Source organism: Pongo abelii, chromosome 18 (genome assembly GCF_028885655.2).
Source record: "Pongo abelii isolate AG06213 chromosome 18, NHGRI_mPonAbe1-v2.0_pri, whole genome shotgun sequence".
In the NCBI taxonomy this organism is placed as follows: domain Eukaryota; kingdom Metazoa; phylum Chordata; class Mammalia; order Primates; family Hominidae; genus Pongo; species Pongo abelii.
In genome coordinates, this window is record NC_072003.2 from 88,744,158 (window position 1) to 88,768,935 (window position 24,778).

Below are 24,778 nucleotides of genomic sequence, written 5' to 3' on the forward strand. Positions count from 1 at the left end.
GCCCAGAGAACCCCTAAATTCTCTTTACTGTGGCACCTCTTGTTAGCACAATCCATATCTAGCTTGTTAACCCTACAGACTAACAAACTGCAGGGCTAATCTGCAGCAATCACCCTAAAAGGGTAGGAAATCAGTGAACACACAGTGTAGTCAACAGCAGCCTCATCCTCACCGATCTGGAGGCGTATGTGCCTTTGCAAAACACGGAGGGGAAACCTCCCGTGTCGGAAACAGGGAAACCAAGGCTGAGAGCCTCCTGAAGGCTGAAGAGCTGCTACAGCAGGAGCTCCAGGGGCGCCCAGCCTCAGGCTGCACAATGAAGGCCACCCCGGGCAGGCAGCTCCTGCCTGGGGAGCTTGGAGCCCACCGCGGATGGTGTGGCCACACGCATCCGTGGAAACAGAGCTCAGCCCCACGGAAGCACACAGCACTGCTCTGGAGAAGTTTCTTTTAGAAAAATGCTTAAAAAAAAAAAAAAAAAGGTGCTAAATTAGGTTTGGGTCAGACAGCTATAAACCAGGGCAGTGGGGGAAATCTAGAAGGACTCTACACACACAATTTCGCTCATCTGTTCCCCTTACACTGTGAACAGACAGTCCTGGGATATATGGACCACTCATGGTTTGATGGGGGTATTTTATGTAAAGAAAGGGAATATTAAACTCTAATCGTGGAGCTCGTAAGCCCCTGGGCCGTATCAGGTCTGGGGAGGCTCGCTCAGTTCTGTCCGGGTCCCAGGCAAGCCCCAGGACCCAGCCCTGTGAAGTGAGGGAGTCCAGTCCAGGCTGTGGACCCGGCCGGGCTCCCGGCTCAGAGGCGCCCTCTGCTGGAGAATGCAGCCACGGGCTAGACACATCAGGGACAGGCCCCTCCAGGGGCCTGGAAGTGAGGTTTATGGAACACAGCAGAGTAAAATTTAAAATTCCTCAGTTCTCTTACAGATAGGCCAGGCATGGGGGCTCACAGCTATAATCCCAGCACTTTGGGAAGCCAAGGCGTGAGGACTGCTTGAGGCCATGAGTTCAAACCGGTCTGGGCAACTTAGTAAGACCCCATCTCTACAAAAAATAAAAAAATTAGCCGGGCGTGGTGGCGTGCACCTGCACTCAGAACGCTGAGTTGGGAACATCGCTTGAGCCCAGGAGTTCAAAGCTTCAGTGAGTCGTGATCACACCACTGCACTCCAGCCTGAGCAACAGAGCGAGACCCTGTCTAAAAATAAAAATAACAATAAACCCTGCAAACAAGTTTACTTTGAAATACTTTCCAAGAAACACTGATTTCTTCTCAGCAACAGGGAACCCCACTGGAGTTGAGTGTAGCTGTGAACACCCCGAGCCCTGCAGAGCAGATGTGCACCCCACGAGGCCACAGCCCATCCAACCCGATGGGAGGCTCAGGGCTCCAGCGGGGGAGGCTCAGGGCTCCAACGGGGGAGGCTCAGGGCTCCAACGGGGGAGGCTCAGGGCTCCAACGGGGGAGGCTCAGGGCTCCAGTGGGGGAGGCTCAGGAATCCAGAGGGGGGAGGCTCAGGGCTCCAGCGGGGGAGGCTCAGGACTCCAGAGGGGGGAGGCTCAGGGCTCCAGCCGGGGAGGCTCAGGGCTCCAGTGGGGGAGGCTCAGGGCTCCAATGGGGGGAGGCTCAGGGCTCCAGCAGGGGAGGCTCAGGGCTCCAGTGGGGGGAGGCTCAGGGCTCCAGTGGGGGAGACTCAGGGCTCCAGTGGGGGAGGCTCAGGGCTCCAGTGAGGGGAGGCTCAGGGCTCCAGTGGGGGGAGGCTCAGGGCTCCAGTGGGGGAGGCTCAGGGCTCCAATGGGGGGAGGCTCAGGGCTCCAGTGGGGGAGACTCAGGGCTCCAATGGGGGAGGCTCAGGGCTCCAGTGGGGCCCTCTAGCCCCTGCCAGGCACAGGGTGCCCACCTGCGAAGTCCTTGACGTTGACGTCCGCCCCCTCGCTGATGAGCTCTTTGATGCGGCGGGCGTCCCCGCGGATGGCGGCTCGGTGCAGGCGGGTCTCTCCACGCTCGTTTCTCTTGTTCACTTTATCTTTGGTTTTTGAGGCAGAGTTGGGCGTTCCCTTCTGACACACTGTAGACTGGGAGGGGTGCTTTGGTGTTGTGTCCACTGCAGGCCAAGGAGGGGACAGGTGGGCATTACTGTGGGGTGGTCCTGCTTTGTCCAATCCTCAAGAGCCCAGGCCACCATCACGAGGTCCCTTCGCACAGGGCTTGTCCTCAGCACAGCCATGAGGCTGCAACCAGGCAGAGCCCCTTCCCTGCGCCAGGGACCACCCACAGGCCGGGCTCACCTGGGCTGTTGGCAGACTCCTCGGCTGTCATCTGCATGAGAAGGGCCACCTGCTGGCGCTCGGAGAGGGGGTAGCCGGCTCGGATTCCAGACAGCCCCATGCCAAACAGCAGCCCGGCCTTCCGGGTGACAGGCTCCTTCTTAATCCTCTTCCGCTCAGGGCCCTGCTTCTCTGTGAGGCAGGCAAGGGAGAGAGGGAGGAGAGATTTCATGCCATGGTGTCCTCCAAAGTTAGGTCCTTACCTAATGTTACGGAGCCCCCTGCGTCCACCTGACAGCTGACAGAGCAGAAAGGAAGGTCTGTGTGTGGGGAAAGCACAGCGGTGCTGGGAGCATTGGTGCCGCCCACCTCACCTCTCAGCAGTGACTGTGAGACCATTTAAACACCTCATTACCAGCCCCTCAAGTCTGCTAAGCCTGGGCCTCCACCGAGCATCCACTCACTCCAGGCACCTCTCCTGGGCCTCCCCAGACCTCGTACCACACATGAATGCGGTGGGACAGCTTAGCACCGGTGACCTGGCTCACACAGGACAGGTCTCTGTTAAATACACGTGTCTGTAATTCAATTCCACCTTCCCCGTCCCTCCTCCGACAGTGCAGATATAAAATGGCAGACACAGTTTAAAACACATCAGTAAATCAAGGCCAACTGGTCAGTACTGTACCTTTCTTCTTGCTTCTAGGAACCTCCATCTCATGCCATGGTGCTTCGAGGAGCGTACCAGCCTTGCAGCACCACAACAGGGACTGGGCTGGAGGCATCTAAAGGCATCAACACAGAGCACTAACAAGACACGGTGTGAGAGCTCGGCTGTTTCCACCTCAGCCTCCTCGTAACAAGCACACCCTGCACTCATCTGACCCGTTACAGAACACTCGGCTGGCGTCTAACACAACTCACGTGCTGTGTCTTTTAAAAGAGGCAGGAGGCAGGGGCAGGGAAGAGAAGACCCCAAACACCAAGAGTCAGGGGCACAGAAGCTGCCTCCTCCTCTGCCTGACCAGTGCCCTCCTGTGGATGGAAATCAGGGGCCAGACACCTCTGAATCCTCCTCCAGCTGCCCTGCGGGTTCTGGGGTTTTCTAGGTCATGGGGTGAAACTACAGAGGTGCAGCGCAGAGGCAAGGCTCTGCCGAGGCCTGACTCGGGGAAGAAGGACCAACCAGGGAGATATGGGCCTCTGAAGCTCTCCTCTGAAGCACCTCCCTTCCCTTCCATTCAGCACAGCCAAGAAGCTTCTCTTCAGGACTTAACTTCTCCCTCGGCTGGTGTTTGATCCTAGAGAGGTGGGTGACATCTGTGACAATGGACTAACTGGATCCCACACCTGCCTGGTCACTGGAACACAGAAGGGTCTTAACTGGTCTCTCAGCTCAGCTCCCAGGGCGCGACTCCCTTGCTGCTCACCACCACAGTCCCCGTGAATGTGCCCATCGTTTTCCTAAGAGGACGCTGCCCACCCACTCTAGTTCTTTCCAAGGTGTCTGAGGCTGATTTCTTAGGAATTATGTCTGGGGCATGCTGAGAATGTGGATTCGTATGTCCTATGGGACAAGCCTGCAGGAAGGCACACACCTGGCCACAATGACCTGCGTCACACTCATGGACAAAACCCCAAGTACTGCAGGCTGCCATCGCCACCACCAGCTAGCCTGTAAACAGTCCTCAATGCACAGATATGAGAAAGCACTTGAGCTTTGGCACCAGCCCCTCATAGAACCTGGCAAACACAGTGGCTGGGGAAGCAGCCTCGCCACCGGCCAGTGAGCCCCAGCCTATAGCCATCATTGGCGTAGCCACACCTTAGCAGTGAGCTTGCGTCACAGGCACTTGGCTGTGGGTCTCTGTGCGCGCGCCCCATGCTTTCCCTGCACCCTCCATGCCGCCCGGGGGCCGGCCCTCCCCAGGCCTGCTTCTCATAGCCACCTCTAAACAACAACAGAAGCAGGCCTGCGACTGCCTCCCTCTAGGAAAGAGGCGACGAAGCTGCCGGAGAAACCCGAGCTCCCCCACCAATAGCCCTCAAGTCCTCCTCTCTCCAGGAGGGGCCCACACTCACCGAGCAGTCGCCTGGGGTCTCGGTGACTCAGAGACTGTGGGTCTGCCCACAGTCGCCTGGAGAAGCAGCTGAGAACCTCTGCAGGGCCCCGACCCCCACGACCTAGCCATGCACAGAGGCCTGCTCCCTCCGTCACCCAGAGCAGGGGAGTTAATGTTTTGGAGACATGAAGCCCCCTGAGAACACGAGGAAAGCAGAATCCCTGAGATACACAGACTTTGCAAAGCTGCACACAGCACAGGAGACTCCTGGGAGCAGACGGCATCTCCTTATTCCACTGACCATCAGAAGTGAAAAGCTAGTGGGCCCCACTTCTGTGCTGCATGTGGCCACTAGGGGTGGACACAGGGAGGAGCTGGGGCAGGGTTGGGGCTGCGGAGGGAGGAGGTGGGGCAGGGTTGGGGCTGCGGAGGGAGGAGCTGGGGCAGAGTTGGGGCTGCAGTATGTTTAGATCGCAAAGTGCAGATGTTACCATGCTCTTAAGTTATCAAAGGACCCTAGGAGGCGTGTGTCAGAGCAACAGGCAGAGGCAAAGGCGTTCCTTAGTAGTCAGTCTTTAGGCTGGCAGGCCAGGAGCCCACGCTGCATCCCCGCTCTGAGGGGCAGCAAAGAGCTGCTTTGTGGCAAAAAGAACATGTCCCACTCCTGCAGGGCGGCCATCTCAGGTGCAGCTCACACCCAACATGTGCAGACTGGGCAGGACTCAGTGCCCCCAGTGACTTCCTCGGTGGGCTCCAGGGCCTGAGCCTCAGGGCCCGCTCCCCACCAGGCCCTCCCAAGAAAGCCTGAGTTGGCTTCCCTTACGCGGCCAGGACAGCTTTACAGGGCTCCCAGCAATTCGCATGGAAGGTGCTGCCAACCTCCTGGTGAATTCTGGTGCCTGCAGCCACCACAGGGACCTTGCTCTGCCCCACACTCAGGAAGAGCTTGCTCCCAGGAAGCAGCAACTTTTCACCCAGCTCTCCCGGTCCTGAAACAGGACTTTTGACTTGTCCTGACACCAAAAAAATCCAATATGAAACCAGATCTCCCAGGATGCCAATTTCTCCACTGTGAAACAAGCACCTGCAGCTACAAGCATCTACAAGGCCCACAACACGCGCCAGACACCACCCAAGCTCCGGAGCCCAGCAAACCTGCACGTCTGTCAGGTCGGAGACACTGGCCACTCCAGTGGCTTCTGGGGTAGAGGGAAAGCCCCACCCACGGAGAGAGACCCCCGTGTGCCACAGCCCGTGGCTCAACAATGCCTGCTCTCCATTCCAGCCCAGTGACACCATGGTCTGAGAGCAGCTGAACGGGTCCTTGACGTGCACACACAGCGCAGGTATCTGCACTGTCAGGCGCCACACAAGTGGGTCCCGCACTGCCTGCCTGCCTGCCCTTCCTACCCCAGGCCTGCACTGACCTGGAGCCGTGTGCCCCTGAGAAACGCTCCTCTGAGAGGAGAGGCTGCAAAACCTGCTCCCTGCCCTCCACACAGTGCAGAGCACAAGGGGCGCGGGGTGTTGTCTGCAGGTAAGAAAAGGGTGAGAGCATCTGGAGCTACCCCTAGGACGACCAGCAAGTTCCTGTAGCATTCTGCAAATTTCCTGTTTCTACCGTCCAAATGGAAGTCAAATACAATTTCTATGAATTCCAAATGGTATTCACCAAGTTGCAAAGTGGAAAACTGGCAGGTCTAGGGACTGAGTCCCGGCTACAGCACCACAGGCAGACGTGGCCCTGGGTGCCTCTGACCCCGGGGCGGGGGGTGGGAGCAACTCCATGGGACTCAGAAGCTCCCTTCCACCCCTGCTCTGCAGTCGGAACACGGCCTGCAGGCTCTGAGGGCTTTGTGGGCTCAGGCAGCCTGGGGCTGAGGGCAGAGGTCCAGGGAGAGCGGTGGAAGGCGCCAGGAGAGGCTGAGTCTTCCCAAGTCAAGCGTGTTGGCGGTGGCACCTCTGTCCGCTGACCTGAGCCTGGGCGGCCACCCACCTCATCTTTCAGAAACAAGGCCTGCAGGGCCTTTCTTCAAACCACATCCACCTCGCCAGCCCTCTGAGGTTGGCAGCACACTTCACTATCCAGCTGGCCAGTGGAAGATTCCACGGGACCCTCTCCTCCTCAGCACGGAGCTGAGACCCCTCCATGAGCCCCATGCCCCTTCCTGGTGCTGGTGCTGCTGGAGCATGGCCTTGGCCTGGGGCAGCAGGGGCTAAGTGGACGATGCTTTTGGGAGCTGGAGCCCACTTTCTGCCCCTGCATCCAGCCAAGGCCTTTCTGAGGCAGCAAAGACTGGAGGTGAGCTTCCCAAGCAAACGGCGGCAGCACCTGGCTCTGTGCAGGTGGGATGGGGGGCTGTGACCCGCCTGGGGGTGCTCTGTGCAGGTGGGATCCGAGGGGGGGCTGTGACCTTCCCGGGGGTGCTCTGTGCAGGTGGAATGGGAGGGGGGGGCTGTGACCTTCCCGGGGGTGCTCTGTGCAGGTGGGATGGGAGGGGGGGCTGTGACCTTCCCGGGGGTGCTCTGTGCAGGTGGGATGGGAGGGGGGGCTGTGACCTTCCCGGGGGTGCTCTGTGCAGATGGGGTGGGAGGGAGGGCTGTGACCTTCCCGGGGGTGCTCTGTGCAGGTGGGGTGGGAGGGGGGACTGTGACCTTCCCAGGGGTGCTCTGTGCAGGTGGGATGGGAGGGGGGCTGTGACCTTCCCGGGGGTGCTCTGTGCAGGTGGAATGGGGGGGCTGTGACCTTCCTGGGGGTGCTCTGTGCAGGTGGGATCTGAGGGGGGGGGCTGTGAGCTTCCCGGGGGTGCTCTGTGCAGGTGGAATGGGGGGGCTGTGACCTTCCCGGGGGTGCTCTGTGCAGGTGGAATGGGAGGGGGGGGCTGTGACCTTCCCGGGGGTGCTCTGTGCAGGTGGAATGGGGGGGCTATGACCTTCCCGGGGGTGCTCTGTGCAGGTGGAATGGGAGGGGGGGCTGTGACCTTCCCGGGGGTGCTCTGTGCAGGTGGAATGGGGGGGCTATGACCTTCCCGGGGGTGCTCTGTGCAGGTGGAATGGGGGGGCTGTGACCTTCCCGGGGGTGCTCTGTGCAGGTGGAATGGGAGGGGGGGCTGTGACCTTCCCGGGGGTGCTCTGTGCAGGTGGGATGGGAGGGGGGGCTGTGACCTTCCCGGGGGTGCTCTGTGCAGGTGGGATGGGGGGTTGTGACCTTCCCGGGGGTGCTCTGTGCAGGTGGAATGTGGGGGCTGTGACCTTCCTGGGGGTGCTCTGTGCAGGTGGGATGGGGGGCTGTGACCTTCCTGGGGGTGCTCTGTGCAGATGGGATCAGAGGGGGGGCTGTGACCTTCCCGGGGGTGCTCTGTGCAGGAGGGATGCAGGGGCCGTGACCCACCTGGGGGTGCTCTGCAGGGAGTGTCTTCTCTATCTGGCTGCCTTTTTTTTTTTTTTGAGACAAAGTCTCGCTCTGTAGCCAAGGACGGAGCGCAGTGGCGCAATCTCAGCTCACCGCAGCCTCCACCTCCCAGGCTCAAGCGACCCTCCCACTTCAGCCTCAGGAGTAGCTGGGACCACGGGTGGGTGTGCCTCTGGCTGCTTTTAACATCCTCCCTTTGCTGTTCTGAAAACTTCACGTCAGAGTCATATTTAAATGTCTAGTTATTGTTCTTTCTCCTGCTTATAGTTCATTATACTTCTTAAATTTGAGGCTTGTGTTTTTACGAACCTTGAAAAGCCCTCTGTTGCCACCGTCTCCCTGCCCTGCTCTCTCCTCTGCCGAGGTGCCTGTTAAGCTGCATTCTCTCCTCCACAGCTCCCCGCTTCCTGCAGGCTTCCTGTCTCACTTTCTTTCTGTGCTCCAGAGTCTAGGCAATTTCTTTTGTTAGAACTTCCAGTTCACCAATACTTTCTTATGTTGTGTCTAATAAGCTATACCATCTGCCCACTGGGTTTTTTATTTCAGTGATTATAGTTTTCATTTCCAGATATTCCATACGCTTTAGAAACATCTGCATGATACTCCATGGTTTTAAATCCCCTGATGAATACTGCGCATTTAACCATCCCAGCATGTGAGGTCCCTGGGGCTGACCCCTGCTGACTCTCTCAGGACAGCTTTCTTCCTCAACGTCTGTAATTCCAACCAGGCTCTTCGTCTATCTGCACTCTGGGAGCCGGGAGGCCGGGATGAGGAAGGTGTGTCTCTCCAGGGAGGGTTTGCTTTTGCTGTGGTGGGGGCCCCACCAGAGGGCAGGATTGGGTCAGAAGTCTCTGTAGTGACCTCTCAAAGCCCCTCATCCCTCCTCAGCACCCGTCCCTCTTAGCTGGGGGGACAGTGTCTGCCCTGATAGCCCGGTGTCCACGAAGTGTGGCCCTCTCGAGGGGACAAGCTTTCCGTGGGGTCTGGGCCCAGAGCCCCTTCCTCTACCTCCATGGGAGGTCTGAAGCTGGGCTCCAGTGCAGAGATCCTGAGGTTGGGCCCCAGGGATGTGGAGCTGTGTGGCCTCAGCTACTCATCTGAACAAATGCCTTTTGTATCAGTCATTTAGCACCTCTAATTTCTAGGCTTTTCTAGCAAGAGTCTTTTAGGAGACACAGGCCACGATACTGTCAACACAGGAAAATGTGCAACTCCTGCGTCCCACCGTAAAACTCGAAGATGTCAAAATACATTCTTGATTCTGCTCCACAAAGGGATGTTTCCATGGCGATATTTTCAAACAACAGAGAGTTCACGGCCGAAGGCGGTTACAGCTCATGGAACTGATGGGCAGGGCCGGGTGCAGCTTTGTAGCACGGCTGCTGCTCACAGATTCTGTTCCACTTGACTAAAAACCATGCTGTCCACACCAAACATCTGGCCTCATCCGGATGTTCAAAGCCATGAAATACAGCACTTCTGGCCAAGAAGTCTAAATCACAGCCGATCTACACGAGGCGGATGGTCCACAACGCCAAGTTCCTACCCAAGCACTGAGCTCAACACTCGCACAACTCCAAACGAGGGCGCAGCCATATTCCCACTGACATCCTCCTCAGGGCGCAAGACAAGCTCCGAACAGCCTGTCCTGGGCCAACAAGAGAAGCTGGCAGGGCGCCTGCTGAGCACTGTAAGCCATCTTGTGGTGAGACTGGCTTCTCCTTCCAATCTCCAGGTTTCTCTCCGTTTCTGCCTTCTTTCTGTCAGTTACCGTCACCGATCACTTAAAGAAAGACAGGGCCTACCCCTGTCTGCTTCGTGACCTCAACCCTCCCGCCTGCTGATGGGAGCTAGGGTCATCTCTTACGCCTTTCAGCTTCAGCTTCTTCTGCAGTGTATGTGAAGGGGTCACACAGAGGTAAGGCTGTGCGTCCAGCCCTTGCCTGCACGACCTCCATGCTTTCCCCATCTCCAGGCTGGGGTGGGGTTGGGGCGGGGTGGGGCGGAAGGACCAGTTCCATAGGAAGCTTGTGGAGGCAAACCAGGGTTATGTGGCAAGGGTGGGAAGGAGCAGGACCTGAGCCCCATGGTGGTTTCACCAGCATCCAGCGGTCACCACGGTGAACAAGGGGCCAGGAAGGAAGGAAGCAATGTCAGCAAAAGGGCTCAGGTGACAACCAAACAGAACGGTTTCCCACCCTGGGCCTCCTTTCCACACACACAGCATCGTGGGTATTTTAAAATAAACAAGATCAATGTCCAAACCTGCGCTGAGGCCTGAGTTGTGTCCGTCACTCCTGCAGGGCACAGGCCTGCCTGGCCGAATGCGTGGGCAGTGAGAGCACAGGGCTGGGGGGACCCTCTGTCTAGGGGCCACAGCTTCTCACACAGCAGAGCTTTATGGATGAAAGGGCTGAGAGGCACAGAAAGGTTGAGAAATGGGCCCAAAGTCCCACAGCATGGAGCCAGGAGGTAGCAGACAGCCCCTGCCTGCCCCCCTCACTCGGCTGACTGCTCCCACGGCAGCCACCACCTTTATCCTGAGTCCTGGGGTCCTCCATCAAATTGCTGAGCCTGGGGTGGTCCTGTGGACCCCAGCGTGTCTGTGTCCCCAGCTTGTCTGTGTTGTGTTGACAACATGGGCCTGGCTACCGGCCCAAGTGCACTCTGAGGGGCGTCAGGGAAGCCTTTGCTACAGCTTGGGGAATACGGAATTTTAAACAGGAAGAACCTTCCCTTTGCTAGTCCAAGCTTCCCTTCGTATGAGAAACTGCTTACGTCTAGAGAGGAAAAATGGTTGAGAAATAGGAGGACCAGAAACCAATCACGCGGAGTTCTTAATCATGTGAAAATATTTTATTTTGATGTGCTTTTTCATGAGTGCCTGAATGTGGTGGCTCTTAGGGTAACCCCAGAATCCTCACTACGGCAACAAAACCTGGCCACCACCCTCACCTCAACCACCACAGCCTTCGCTGCAGCCCCACTCTGACTCCCCGCGGGCTGCTCGCGTGCCAGCACCCACTGGCCAAGCATCCTCCAGCAGGACCCAAGTCCTCTGTATTCAGAGGCCGACCCTGCTTTCCGGAGACTCAGGAGGTGGCGGAGGGTCAGGCTGCGGCAGGGGCCCCTGTGTAGCCAGGAGAGGAGGAAGAGTCTGCCGAGGTTTCTAGGGAAGGAGATGGTGTGGAAGTGACCGTGGCTCTGGTACTGCCTGGGAGGAGATCTACAGGGGAGGGGCCTGGGCTTGGGCTGGCCCTGCCCTGCATGGGGTCTGTGCCCTGTGTGGGGTGCCTGCCCTGTGTGGGGTGCGTGGGGTCTGTGCCCTGTGTGGGGTCTGTGCCCTGTGTGGGGTGCGTGGGGTCTGTGCCCTGTGTGGGGTGCCTGCCCTGTGTGGGGTGCGTGGGGTCTGTGCCCTGCGTGGGGTGCCTGCCCTGTGTGGGGTGCGTGGGGTCTGTGCCCTGTGTGGGGTCTGTGCCCTGTGTGGGGTACGTGGGGTCTGTGCCCTGTGTGGGGTGCCTGCCCTGTGTGGGGTGCCTGCCCTGTGTGGGGTGCGTGGGGTCTGCTACGTGCTCGGTGAGAAACTGCATCAGGGCTTCCCGCCGTGTGTTGCTAACATCCCTACACACGTGAGTGCCTTGGGACCCTCGTCAAGACACTGAGCTGAGGCCACTGGTCCAGGGCACACTGCAGTGCACATGCCCTTCCTGGCCAGAGGCTCCCAGGGGCGCCATGCTCTCCAGGCACCTGCCCTGCCTGCAAGCACAGCCTGGCCCCTGCTGCACTCTGCTCTCTCTGCCTGCTCGGGTCCACTGCAGCTGAGCGGGTGGGAGAAGCCTCTTCAACTTCACACACTTGTCGCCTCTAGCACTGGGCAAGGTCTGGCATTCAGAGTTCCAAGAAGTCCCACAGATACCATTGGCTAAGTCTGTCTTCCCTCCAGGAATGGGGAAGCAGGAGCCGTCAGTGGAGCCGTCTCCTATCTGAGGCACCAGGAACAAACATGACGTCAGGAAAAGACTGAAGGTGCCAAGCACCTAACGCTGAAGGAACCAGCATGTGCCCGGCAGCACTGCAGAGAGCACACCCCAGGCACCAGAGACCAGGGTGTTATTCACAGGTCAAAGCAAAATAAGAAAATCATAATTTTTCCCCTTGTTCCAAAGAAACATCCACGTGCAGAGGGCAGGCAGCTTCGGCCCACGGCGCTCCTGACGAGGGCTCCCTCGTGGCTGCCCCAGGACAAGCAGGACCCCGGCGGTCCTAGGCAGGGAGAAGCGAGACTCAGGGTCACAGACGAAGGCGCAGGAGACACAGCAGGGCAGGAGGCTCCCCAGAACCCCAGGGAGGCCAGGCAATGATGCACAGCAACCTCAAAAACATTTGCTGGTTGACTGATTATTTATTTATTTTATTTTTTATGGACAGGGTCTCACACTGTCGCCCAGGCTGGAGGGCAGTGGCGCAATCATGGCTCACCGTAGCCTTGGCCTCCTGGCCTCAAGGGATCCTCCCACCAAAGTGCTGGAAGGGTGAAGGGTGTGAGCCACTGTGCCTGGCTACTTTTAGATTTTTTAAGTTTTGGGAAAACTTAGACATATAAAAAAGTAGACAAAGTAGTATAATTTGAAGCAAATCCCAGATATCATATAATTTAATATGAATGCTTTCAGTGATAAGGCTTTTTAAACTGAGACCACCATTGAGGTGGCAGAGGAGACTTCAAAAGCAGATACAAGAGGCCCTGGGCAGACAGGGCAGGCAGAGCAGGGCAGGCAGGACGGGATAAAAGTCCCAGGGCAAGCTGGTCTGAGAGGGCTCGGTGGGCAGAGCTGTCTTGGGGCCGGGTCATGGCAGGTGGCTTCCCACTCCTTGCTGCACCCACAGCCCTTACAGAGGCCTGGTCCTGGGACGGGCTCTTGCCCAGCGCTCTGGAACGCGCAGAGGTGATTCTGTCACACGCTCGTGTCTGCCTGGACAGCCTCCAGGCTGCTGTGCAGGGACCACGTGGATGCACAACCTCGGGGACTGCTTTAAACTGGGCTGATTCACAACAGACAGAATCACTTTGTTCTTGGCAGGCCGCCCCTAGCCCTGACTAAGCACTGCAGAGGCCACATCTCCATGGGACTGGACCACGGGCAGGGCCGACTCGACCCTGCATCTGGGAGGCGGGAAGCCATCCCCACAGCAACACGGAGGTCTCGGAGGGAGGCGTGCCAGCCTCTCTCACTCGGACCAGCCCAGGTATCCGGCACGGTGGTGACCCTGCATCCCTCCCACCACGGCAAGCGGCACTGACTGCGCCTGCTCAGCAGAGGGCGCTGCAGGGGCGCTGCAGGAGGAGGGCCTGGCAGGGATGCTGGGGGCACCCACACCCCTCCAGAGAGGCCTGACTCCTGGGGACCAGAAAAGAGTCTCTTGTCCGTCACGTGTCGGTTAACCCTGCACCAATGTTTCTCTTCTCATCCCTGCTGGTGTGCGCCTCTCCCTCCACCCCACTCATTTCTGAGCAAGAACTGCTCCTCCGGGGGAAGGAGGGGGACGCAGCGTGTGTGAGAGCCACAGTGCCCAGCAGCCTGCCTCCTGGCCCAGGGTGGGGCTGAACGCACTGGAGTTGGACTCGCTACTATTTATTTATTTAGAGACGGAGTCTTGCTCTGTCGCCAGGCTGGAGTACAATGGCGCAATCTTGGCTCACTGCAACCTCCACCTATTGGGTTCAAGCAATTCTCCTGCCTCAGCCTCCCGAGTAGCTGGGATTACAGGCACCTGCTGCCACACCTGGCTAATTTTTGTATTTTTAGTAGAGACAGGGTTTCTTCATGTTGGTCAGGCTGGTCTCGAACCCCTGACCTTGTGATCTGCCCGCCTCGGCCTCCCAAAGTACTGGGATTACAGGCGTGAGCCACTGCGCCTGGCTGTGGACTCGCTACTTTAAGAGGGTCCTGGTTACAATGCAAGCTTCTAGGATAAGCAACGCTCCACACTCATACATCAGAACAATCTTCCTAGGAAATCTAGTTTTGCAACATTAAACAAGAAGTTATTAAAATTGGCCCCGAAAGGGTGATAAACACACAAGGACAAATACTACGTTTCTTAGGTCTTTTTGTTACAGTCCTTGCCTGGAAAATTCTATTTTCAAAATGTTCTTTACTGTTTTCCCACCTCACAGGGATTCTCGCCTACCCTGTCCTCACCTAGGCCTGCCCCTCAGAGAAAGGACGTGGTGTTCAACACACAGTTCCAGGAGCGCCCAGGGCTGTGGCAGAAAACATCCCGGAGACCCACAGAGAGCGAGAATGGCCTCAGTGGGCCAGCACAGCTGGCACCATGCAGGTGCTAACCATCAACAGAGAGACCCCGGAAGCTCTGACAACACAACAGGGCCCTGGGTGAGAGCTTCTCTCCACCATGACGAAACGGCCACCACAAAGAGACCTGAGCAGCCAGACGGGGTGGGCACTAGGTAGCCCTGGGAACGCCACCTTACCAAGTGGGATCGTTCTCACAGGAAGCAGAAGCAGATGCTTGTCTCATTAACCCTTTCAGCAACACCTCCAGAGACATCACAGAAACACCTCAAAGGTCTGAGGCCAACTCCCACATGGCCACTGTGCAAAGAGCTAACAGCTACGTATCAACATGACAGCCTTCTACAACCAGCATGGGGACCAAAGACGGCAAACACAGGGTTTCAGGCCTGGACTGACTTTCTCTAGGCCTAAAGCCCGAGAGTACACAGCACCGCTGGGAGCTCCAAGGAGTCACCCAGGCTCTCCCTTCCGGGGGCTGAGGTCCCTCACACAACCCGTCCACACATTCTGTCCACTCACTTCCCTGTGCCTCCCAATGTTCTTCCTCGGAGCTGTCCGCTGCTGGGAAGAGGAGTCCTCCTGGGCCTGTGCTGGTGTCCCTGCAGCCTTCCTGTCTCCAGATGTGCTGGCCCAGAGACAGGAGCCATGTGCCTGGCACTGCACCTGCCCCTCACTTCCCATCTGGGAAAACCAGCCCTCTCTGCTGGCCTTTCACTCAGCAGAGTCTCCACCTGGCTACCGTGAGCACATCCCTGGAGCACCCCACATAGGACAGGAGGGGCCACAGGCCTGCGGCAGCCACACAATCATAAAGGCTGAAGCTTGCTGAGCTGTGCTGACAAAAGCCGGGGCGTGGATCCTCTTTACTGGCTGTGCCTGCTGCCGTTCCTCTTCAACAATCTCCTTAGTATCACGAGCTCCTCTCACCTGGACCACTTCCCCTATCTGCTCTCAAACCCGCATCCTGGCACAGCCTCTACGCCTTGTGCTATGGCTGCATTCAAGGAGTCTTAGGAAGCCAGGGACAGAGCCCAGGGCCTGACTCAGCACTCTCCCGGTTCACTCCAGGCTTTGTGGCCAGCTTAGTGCTCTACTGCCTCCAACCTTCCCCAGCAGGGTTGTAGAGAAGCTGGACGACCAGGAGGACAAGGAGGCCTCTGGACACAAGAATCATCAAAGAGCAAGCACGGCCAGCGCAGAGGCCTCTCGGCTCCCTGTGAGCAGCTCAAGACAGAATCCACTGGGAAGGTGGCACTGCAGGAGGTGCTGATCCCACCAGGAGTGTGTGCACATGAACACACATGGGCTTGCACATGGGCACACAGGCACGCGCGCACACATGGGCACAGGCACACACGCACACATGGGCACACACGCACACAGGCACGCACATGCACACACAGGCACACATGGACGCACACACAGGCACGCACACGCACACATGGGCACATGGGCATACACATGAGCGCACATATATACATGGACAAACATGGGCACACAGAAGCATACACATACTCAGGCACACATGGGCACACATACACAGGCATACACACGGGCACACATACAGGCACACACATGGGTACACACAAGCACATACATACACGGGCACACATGCACACGCATACATGGGTACACACACATACCCACACGGGCACACACATGCACCCATATACATGGGCACGCACAAGCACATACATACACAGGCACACACGGGCACACACATGGCACACATACGGGCATACACACTTGGGCACACAGCACACACATTCCTGCTCTGCAGCCTCAAACCCCGCCTGTGCTTGGGAAGACTTCCCTGCCTCCTGCTCACTTTTAGGGCTCCCTTTGGTTTTTACTAGAAGCAATGGAGTTTCTTCCTGTGCCTTTGTGGCCCTGAGGGGAACCACTGTCTCCCTCCTGTGTCCAGCTGTCAGAAGACCCACAGGTGAGCAGCCCCATACCTCACCCAGGGCTGGACATGCACTGGGTGCATCTCCACGTGTGTGGGACCCAAGAGTGAAGCTCTCCAATCAGCCCCATGGGCCTGAGCCTCGGGTGAAGAGGAGGTGGCATGTGGGGGCCTGTGCTCCGCCCCTGCTGCCCCTTGCCTGGACGGCGTGCAGGGTGCTAGAGTGGGTCCCAGTGCAAAGTCGGAGGTGCGGGGGCCGGGGACGCCCTGCCTGGGCTGCTCCGGGCTGCCTGTGGAGGGCTGACTGCGGGAGGGGCCGCGGGCTGGTACCTGTGTCCGAGTCCTTCTGCTCCCCATTGGCGCCCGCGGTGAAGGGCAGCTTCCGCTTGCTGGCTCGCTCCCTCACCTCCTTCCCGCCATCGCCACGCTCCAGTTTTGGGGTCTTGGTTAGAGAAACTTTATCTTTATCCTAGAAAAGAAAGGGATGCTTTCAGTCGTGATGCCCAAATTACATTCTCAAGCTCTCGAGATTTTGTTTCATGCGCCAGGAGAAGCAAATCTCTTATTTGGGCAACGAACACCCTCCCTGCACCCCAGGGCGTGGCTGTGAGGCTGGTCACGGACTGCAGAACCTTCACCCAGAAGCCCGGGGCCAGGCTGTGGCTCAGCCCTGACTCTGGCCCATTTCGCATCCTACGCACCGGAGGGATGCTCAGGAAATCGCTGGTGTGTGTGTGGAGAAAGCAGAGGAGACAGACACACGCTACCTCCCACTCCGCAGACACGCGCTACCTACCTCCCACTCCGCAGACACGCGCTACCACCCACTCCACAGACACGCGCTACCTACCTCCCACTCCGCAGACACCGCTACCTCCCACATCGCAGACACGCGCTACCTCCCACTCCGCAGACGCGCGCTACCTCCCACTCCGCAGACGCGCGCGCTACCTCCCACTCTGCAGACGCGCGCGCTACCTCCCACTCCGCAGACGCGCGCGCTACCTCCCACTCCGCAGACGCGCGCGCTACCTCCCACTCCGCAGACGCGCGCTACCTACCTCCCACTCCGCAGACGCGCGCTACCTACCTCCCACTCCGCAGACGCGCGCTACCTACCTCCCACTCCGCAGACGCGCGCTACCTACCTCCCAGTCCGCAGACGCGCGCTACCTACCTCCCAGTCCGCAGACGCGCGCGCTACCTCCCACTCCGCAGACGCGCGCTACCTACCTCCCACTCCGCAGACGCGCGCTACCTCCCACTCCGCAGACGCGCGCGCTACCTCCCACTCCGCAGACGCGCGCGCTACCTCCCACTCCGCAGACGCGCGCGCTACCTCCCACTCCGCAGACGTGCGCGCTACCTCCCACTCCGCAGACGCGCGCGCTACCTACCTCCCACTCCGCAGACGCGCGCTACCTACCTCCCACTCCGCAGACGCGCGCTACCTACCTCCCACTCCGCAGACGCGCGCTACCTACCTCCCACTCCGCAGACACGCGCGCTACCTCCCACTCCGCAGACACGCGCGCTACCTCCTACTCCGCAGACACGCGCGCTACCTCCTACTCCGCAGACACGCGCTACCTACCTCCCACTCCGCAGACACGCGCTACCTCCCACATGGCAGACACGCGCTACCTCCCACTCCGCAGACACGCGCTACCTCCCACTCCGCAGACACGCGCTACCTCCCACTCCGCAGACACGCGCGCTACCTCCCACTCCGCAGACACGCGCGCTACCTCCCACTCCGCAGACACGCGCGCTACCTCCCACTCCGCAGACACGCGCGCTACCTCCCACTCCGCAGACGCACGCGCGCTACCTCCCACTCCGCAGACGCGCGCTACCTACCTCCCACTCCGCAGACGCGCGCTACCTCCCACTCCGCAGACGCGCGCTACCTCCCACTCCGCAGACACGCGCGCTACCTCCCACTCCGCAGACACGCGCTACCTCCCACTCCGCAGACACGCGCTACCTCCCACTCCGCAGACACGCGCGCTACCTCCCAGGAGGGAGACGGTGCTACACACACAGCGTTCGGGACATGGGGAGGGGGACGGTGCGACACACACACTGCCTTTCCCCATCAGTAAGCCTTCTTTCTGGAACTTTCCCTAGGTAAGCTGCTGGCAAATACCATGCAGTGGTCAGCGGTGCCTTCAGAGCACCGGAGGCCTCAGCGGCTCCAGGGCTGAGATGCCCAACTGTTCCTGGGAGAAGCCCAAGCATCCCCAGCCACGGTCCTGCCTCCTGGGACCCTGATACATCTTCCAGCTCAGTTGCTCTGCATCCACCAAACGTGCATCCACCCAGCCTGCATCCACCAAACCTGGCATTTAATCCGAGACATCCCTGAGTGACCATCAGAGAGCTTTCCAAAACATGCTGCAAGCTCAGAGTGCAACTGGAGTCAAAGAGAAGCTGCCAAGCACACCGGAGCCCACCTCTCCAGTGAGATACGGGGACAGGAGGAGGGTGCCAGACGGGTCTCTTGGGAGATGGGGCCTCAGGAACATAACACCCACCCCAGCAGTGCAGGTCCCTCCCGGGCCTCAGGAGTGTTAACACCCACCCCAGCAGTGCAGGTCCCTCCCGGGCCTCAGGAGTGTTAACACCCACCCCAGCAGTGCAGGTCCCTCCCAGCCATTGGGAGTGTTAACACCCACCCCAGCAGTGCAGGTCCTCCCGGCCCTCGGCCTGGGTGCCCAGATGCAGCTCCCCCGCCGCCTGGCTGCAGCGCCACTGAGCTTTTCTATGGCCCCCTCGGAGTGCAGTCCCCACCTGGAATGAGAGAGGCATCTTCCTTGGGGCCAGGGAATGCCAGGAAAGAATGGCACACACCAGCAAGAAGCTCCAATCTTAAACTCCTTCCTCCAAGAACACTCTTGGCCCAGGGGATGGGTTCCACCAGACATCTGAAGAGAGGCCACCATCACCCTAATCTCAGAACCTGATGAGGGGAAGTTTCTACCAAGCATGTGAAGAGGCCACCATAACCCTAATCTCAGAACCTGATGAGGGCATTCTATGAAAAGAAAATGATAAACCAATATACCTTATGAACATAGACAGGATATATAAAAAAAGATAACACAAATGATAGGAATAAGAATAGATTCGAGAATGCAAGAAATTTAAAAAGCAATGTATTTCACCACATTAAGAAAATAAAGAAAAGAAAACCATGTGCTCACGTCAACAGCTACAGAAAAGGCCTGGGATAAAATTCCACACTGTTTGTGACGTGGATCAAGGTCTCCAGGGAGCCTGGACAGAAGGAACACAGTCCCCAGGGCCATGGTCAAGGGAAGACTGCCTACAGGCACCGCCTGACAGGCACTTCACAAAAGAAAATATCCAAATAAGACAACGAACACCTGAAAAGGTGTTTCTCATCAGGAAAATGCAAATGACAGCCACGAGGAGATGCACACCAGCACCCCCACCAGGACAGTTGGGAGAAGACAGGCTCTGCAGACCCCAGCAAACGCCAGGGAGGCTTTGAGGGAGAGCTGCAGGTGCGTTTCCCATGACGTGTTCACAAACAAGCACAAGGATGTTCAAGGCAGTTTTGTTCGTAATACAAAAAATGACACAACTAAACTGCCCGTCCAAAGGCAAATGAACAATTCTAGAATACAAATGGAATACCGCAGGGCGTGCCCGCCGTGAACACGGGGGGTGTGCGCCATGAACACGGGGTGCGCGGCATCAACACCGAGGGTGAGCGCCATGAAAATGGGGTGCGCGCGGTAAACGTGGTGTGCACGGTAAACACCGGGGGTGCGCACAATAAACACAGGAGGTGCGCGCAGCCTCGTGGAGAAGCCCCATGCATACAGTGGCAGATGCATCCGGCAACCAAGGTGGGAACATCTGTACCCCAAAGATCAGCCCTCCCCTGGTATCAGACTGGGATCAATCCCTTTCTTCACACATGGAAGCTTCTAGAAGACAGCACAGGAGGAACATGTTCACCAGAAGACAAGAGAACACACACCACACCACCATGTGACACCACCACGCACCCGACCACACAGACGTCAGGCCCACACACTGAGCCCTGGAAGGGATGTGGATTCCCTGGTGGTTCTTGGGGCCCACTGGCTCATCGACAGAAGAGCCCACAAATGCTGGGCATGGCCACAGCCACGAAGGGAGAGAATGCCCACAGGAGAAAAATCCCACAAGTCAGACACTGTGGAGCAACCGATGTCTCCCACAGAAATCTCAACAGCCAAAACATACCAGTGGAGACAGAAGTCAGGGCAGAGGTGACTTTTCGAATGGGGAACGTTACTGAAGGCCCCTAGGACTCTGGAATGTTGGGTATTCTCATCTGGGTGGTGATTATCCCTGGTTTTACAGATGAAATACTAGCTATAATGTCTATCTATAGTTCACTTTAAAAGTTCACAAATTTCTTTTTCACCTCCCAGCTCCTTACACCTCAACGAGCTGCGCAAGGAAAAGCACACACGGGCAAGGCACCTGTTTGACACGAGGCTCGCCCCGAGCTGCCTACAACGGGGAGCACGGCACAGCCACCAGGAAGGTGGCTCCCATCAACCTGGGCTCAGAGCCTGCTGGGCAGCTGGGGTGGGACAGGCCCTGTTTCGGCCCCTCTGAGCTTTCCTCACCAGCACAAGAGGACTGTCTGCGGGAACCACGTGCTACACAATGTTCTCATTTCCTAAATGCAAATATCTCGAACATTAAATCCAATCCTTATCAGGCACCCCCTGTAAAGCCCCACTATGCCCCAAGAACCACCAGATAGTGACAGCCATGGCACAAAGACCCTGCCAGGCCCCACAGCCTGCCAGCCACCTGGCTTCTCCTGATGACACGAGGTAGCTCTCCACATGTCACATGCAGATTCCCTATCACACCACGACTTCCACTCATGGGAAGCACACACAGAGGAAAGAGATAGTTGTAGTAACTGAAAAATGGCCATGTCCAGTTGACACCCTCCCCCTGGAGCTCAATCTTTCTGGTAAGAATGAGAGTCGTGTTGTCCACTGACTGCAGCACAGAGGTGCCATCCAGTCCTTCCAGTTCCACTCCCAGCTCAGCTGCCTTGGTATCTGAACTGCCTGTGTGAGGGGTCTGCCTGTGTGGGGTCTGCCTGTGTGTGGGGTGTGGGGTCTGCCTGTGTGTGGCCTGCCTGTGTGTGGTGTGCAGGGTCTGCCTGTGTGTGGCCTGCCTGTGTGTGGGGTGTGGGGTCTGCCTGTGTGTGGCCTGCCTGTGTGTGGTGTGCAGGGTCTGCCTGTGTGTGGCCTGCCTGTGTGTGGCCTAAGTGTGTGTGGTGTGTGGGGTCTGCCTGTGTGTGGGGTGAGGGGTCAGCCTGTGTGTGCGTCTGCCTGTTAGCTCTCTTCTGTTCCACTCACCCATGGGTCTGTCCTGCTACCAAGAGGAAGCACACTACCTCATGCCTGTAGCTTTAGAGGAAGAAATGAAACTACACTGTCTGCGTCCTCCAATTCTGTTCTTTCTCAAGGTGGCTTTGGTTATTCTAGGTCTTTCAATTTCCCTATTAACTTTGGAATCATCTTATGAATTTCTACCCAAAAAAGCCCACAGGGATTTTGGCTGGCATTACACTGAATCTATACATCAATGTGGAGAGAGATGGCATCCAATCGTGAGGGTTTCCTGATCTATGAATATTGTATAACTCCACATTTAGGTGTTTCTGAATTTCTCTCAGTTCTCAGGAATATTTTGCAGCTTTCAGGGTACAGGTTTTGCAGCACATCTTTGGTCAAATTTACCCCAAAATAATCCGTATTTTTGATACCACTGCAAACATTTTTACAATTTCAGCCCTCTATTATTTACGAGTACTTAGAAATAAACTTCTGCATACTGGGTTTGCACTGGAACACCATGCTATGCTCACTGATTCTTGTAGCTTTTGTACAGATGTCTTGGGATTTCCTCCATCGATGTCTGTGAATAAAGACAGTGTTCCTCCTTCCTCTTCAGTCTGACTTTCGTGCTGCCTGCAGCCTGCAGGACGATGCGATTACAGTGGAGATGGCCAGTGTTTCTTTGTCTGTTCTCAATTTTAGGTGGAAAGAATTCAGTCTTTGACGTTAAATATGATGTCAGTTGCAGGTTTTCACAGATGCTCTGTGTCAGGTTGAGGAAATTCCTCTCTATTCCTAGTTTGCAGAATTTTTTTTTTAAATAATGAATGTGTGTTGACTTTTGTCAAATGTTTTTGCTGCATTAGTTGGTATGATCACATGGTTTTTTTCAGTCTTATAACAACTTGAACTGATGGATATTGGAGGTTCAACCTTGAATTCTTGGAATCAACCCTACTTGGTTGGTCATGGTACATTATTCATTTTATTTTATAAACTGATGAATTCAATTTGCTAAAATTCTTTTTAAAATTTGTATGTTTGTGTTCATGAGGGCCATTGGTCTGTGGTTTTCTTATCCTGTAGTACCTTTGTCTGGCTTTGGTATCAGTATAGTGCTGACACAACAACTGTCTATCTAGATACAAAACAAGAACCTCTATGCTTACCTCACACCACATACAAAACATGAACCTCTATGCTTACCTCACACCACATACAAAAGTTAACTAGAAATGGATCATAGACCTATATCTAAGAACTAAAACTATCAAACTTACAGAACACAGGAAAAACTTCTGTGACCTTCATTTACCAAAGATAGGATTTTAAAAGACAGCATGAGTTCTAGAAGAAAAAATTAAATAGAGTGGACCTCTATCTTGGGAGTTGGGCAAGAGTGAAGACACAGGGGCTGCTCAGAGCACCCTATGCAACACTAAGGACCCAGAGCCAAGGGGATTTTCTTGGCTTTTTCTTTCTTAAAGTGGGAAGTTCTTGCTTTATTCTAACAATGAAAATCAGGAACACAGGGAAGGACTTCCACTTCTTTTTTCTTCCCCGACACAGATTCTCACTCCGTCACCCAGGCTGGAGTGTGGTGATGCGATCTCAGCTCACTGCAGCCCATGCCTCCCGGGTTCAAGCAATTCTCCTGCCTCAGACTCCTGAGTAGCTGGGATTACAGGCATGCAACACCATGCCCAGATAATTTTTGTATTTTTAGTAGAGATGGGGTTTCGCCATGTTGGCCAGGCTGGTCTCGAACTCCCGACCTCAGGTGATCCTTGTGCCTCAGCCTCCCAAAGTGCTGGGATGACAGGTGTGAGCCACCGCGCCCGGCCAGGAACTTCCACTTCTTAAGCGTGATGTGAGAACCTGAGGAGCTCGGCGTTCACAGCATCAGGTAAGCCTCAGTGCAGACGGCACGTGGCAGAGCTGAGAATGCAGAGAATGCAAATTCGCTGCTTCAGAGCTAAACCTCCAGTGGGAGGAGATGAGGACAGTGTGTTCTACAGAGAGGAAACACGCAGGGGAGGGGCGGGGCGTAGGCAGCATGCAGGCATGTGAACTGGGTGGTGGGGGAAGCCCAGCTGTCAGGTAAGCAGAAATGGTAGGAGCTGGCGGGCCACAGGCCGTGTGCTCTGAGCCCTAGGACTGGGAAGAGAAGCGGACCCAAGTCCAGCAAGCCCAGCAAGTCCGGCTTCCTCTGTGATGCTGCTCTATGTCCTTTTCTGCCTTAGTGAAAAGATGGACAGAAACCACCCTCTCCAGGAGCCCATGTGGGCCCACAGTGGTCTCAGGGCTGTCTGAGCCCAGCTTCGCCCTCCTGTGCTCTCGCCATCAGACACGGCCTCCTGCTCCTCCTGAAGCATGAGGGTGAGTTCTGGGCTCTGTTCTGAGTACAGACCCCAGCCCAGACCAGCTCGTGAAACCACAGCCTGAGGTGGGACACACCGAACCCAGCCACACGCCTCCTGGCTTCTCAGCTAAGGTCACTCTGGAATACTTATCTTGGGGGACGTAGCTCCCGGCTCCCCACTTGCAGCACTGACAAAGCTATCTTCGGGGAGGGGCCTCAGACCAGATGTGAGTCTGTAACTGGCAGAGACTGGGGGGGTTTCTGCTGAGACTCGCTGGAGGACTCACATGCTCAGTTCTCAACTGCAGCCTCCATGCCCATGGGCGCCATCTCCAGCTTCTCGGCCTCCATACAGCTCGCCAGGTTTCAGTGGGGCTGTGAATGTGGGTTCCTAACAAGCTCCAGCCGCTCAGGTGACTGCTGGTTGGAGGACACACTTTGAGAACCATCAAGTGGAGCTCAGGGGGCTGTGAGGCTGCCTGTGCTCTGAGTGGCATGCATGGAGCACAATGAGACAGGGTGACTGTGCCATGGGGTGGGGACGACACTGTTCTCTGTGGCCCTGCACACCTTTGGATCAGAACACACTCAACGATGCAGACACCTGCTGGTTCTTCCTGAGGCAGCTCAGCGGTTCTGGGATTCCGTGGTTGGCAATGGTGAGAGACCGTCTGCAGAAGGGGCCCTTTCTCTGACACGCCTGCCGCTGTGCTCACTGGTGCAGCCAAAGGGACATGCACAAGCCGTCAGGTCAGCGCGGCGTCAGGATGCACTGCAGAGTCGTGGGCTCCATCTCTATCTTCCACGTATATGTCACTGAGATCACGATTCTTTTGGAAAAATCTAAAAACATATTGTTTTTGATAACATAAAGCTATATCTGGAGAAAAGGGAGTTTATGGTAGAAGACTGAGCAGCAACCATTTCAGCCTGTACCAGGAGAAGGCAGGTCAGATGTGTGCACCTGAGTTCTGGCACTTTGGGCTCACTTCCTCCCTAAGGAATACAGCCTCTTCTAACAGCAGCTGCAACCAGGAGTGCGT

General features: G+C 56.8%; 1 protein-coding gene across 24 annotated transcripts in view; it reads right to left on the reverse strand.

Moving 5' to 3' along the window:
* The window catches only part of ANKRD11 (ankyrin repeat domain containing 11), a 218,310-nt gene that overhangs the window by 21,684 nt on the left and 171,848 nt on the right, over positions 1 to 24,778 (reverse strand). For 18 of the 24 annotated variants that reach the window (XM_024233246.3, XM_024233240.3, XM_054534315.2 and 15 more), the window contains 3 exons: positions 16,317 to 16,455; positions 2,304 to 2,474; positions 1,916 to 2,119 (listed from right to left, as the gene is read on the reverse strand). In XM_024233246.3, the coding sequence (XP_024089014.2) occupies positions 1,916 to 2,119; positions 2,304 to 2,474; positions 16,317 to 16,455 (514 nt within the window). Of the gene's footprint in view, positions 1 to 1,915; positions 2,120 to 2,303; positions 2,475 to 2,970; positions 3,090 to 16,316; positions 16,456 to 18,664; positions 18,947 to 24,778 lie in introns of those variants that run through there. The other 6 variants (XM_054534325.2, XM_054534324.2, XM_054534308.2 and 3 more) reach the window with 5 other exon arrangements.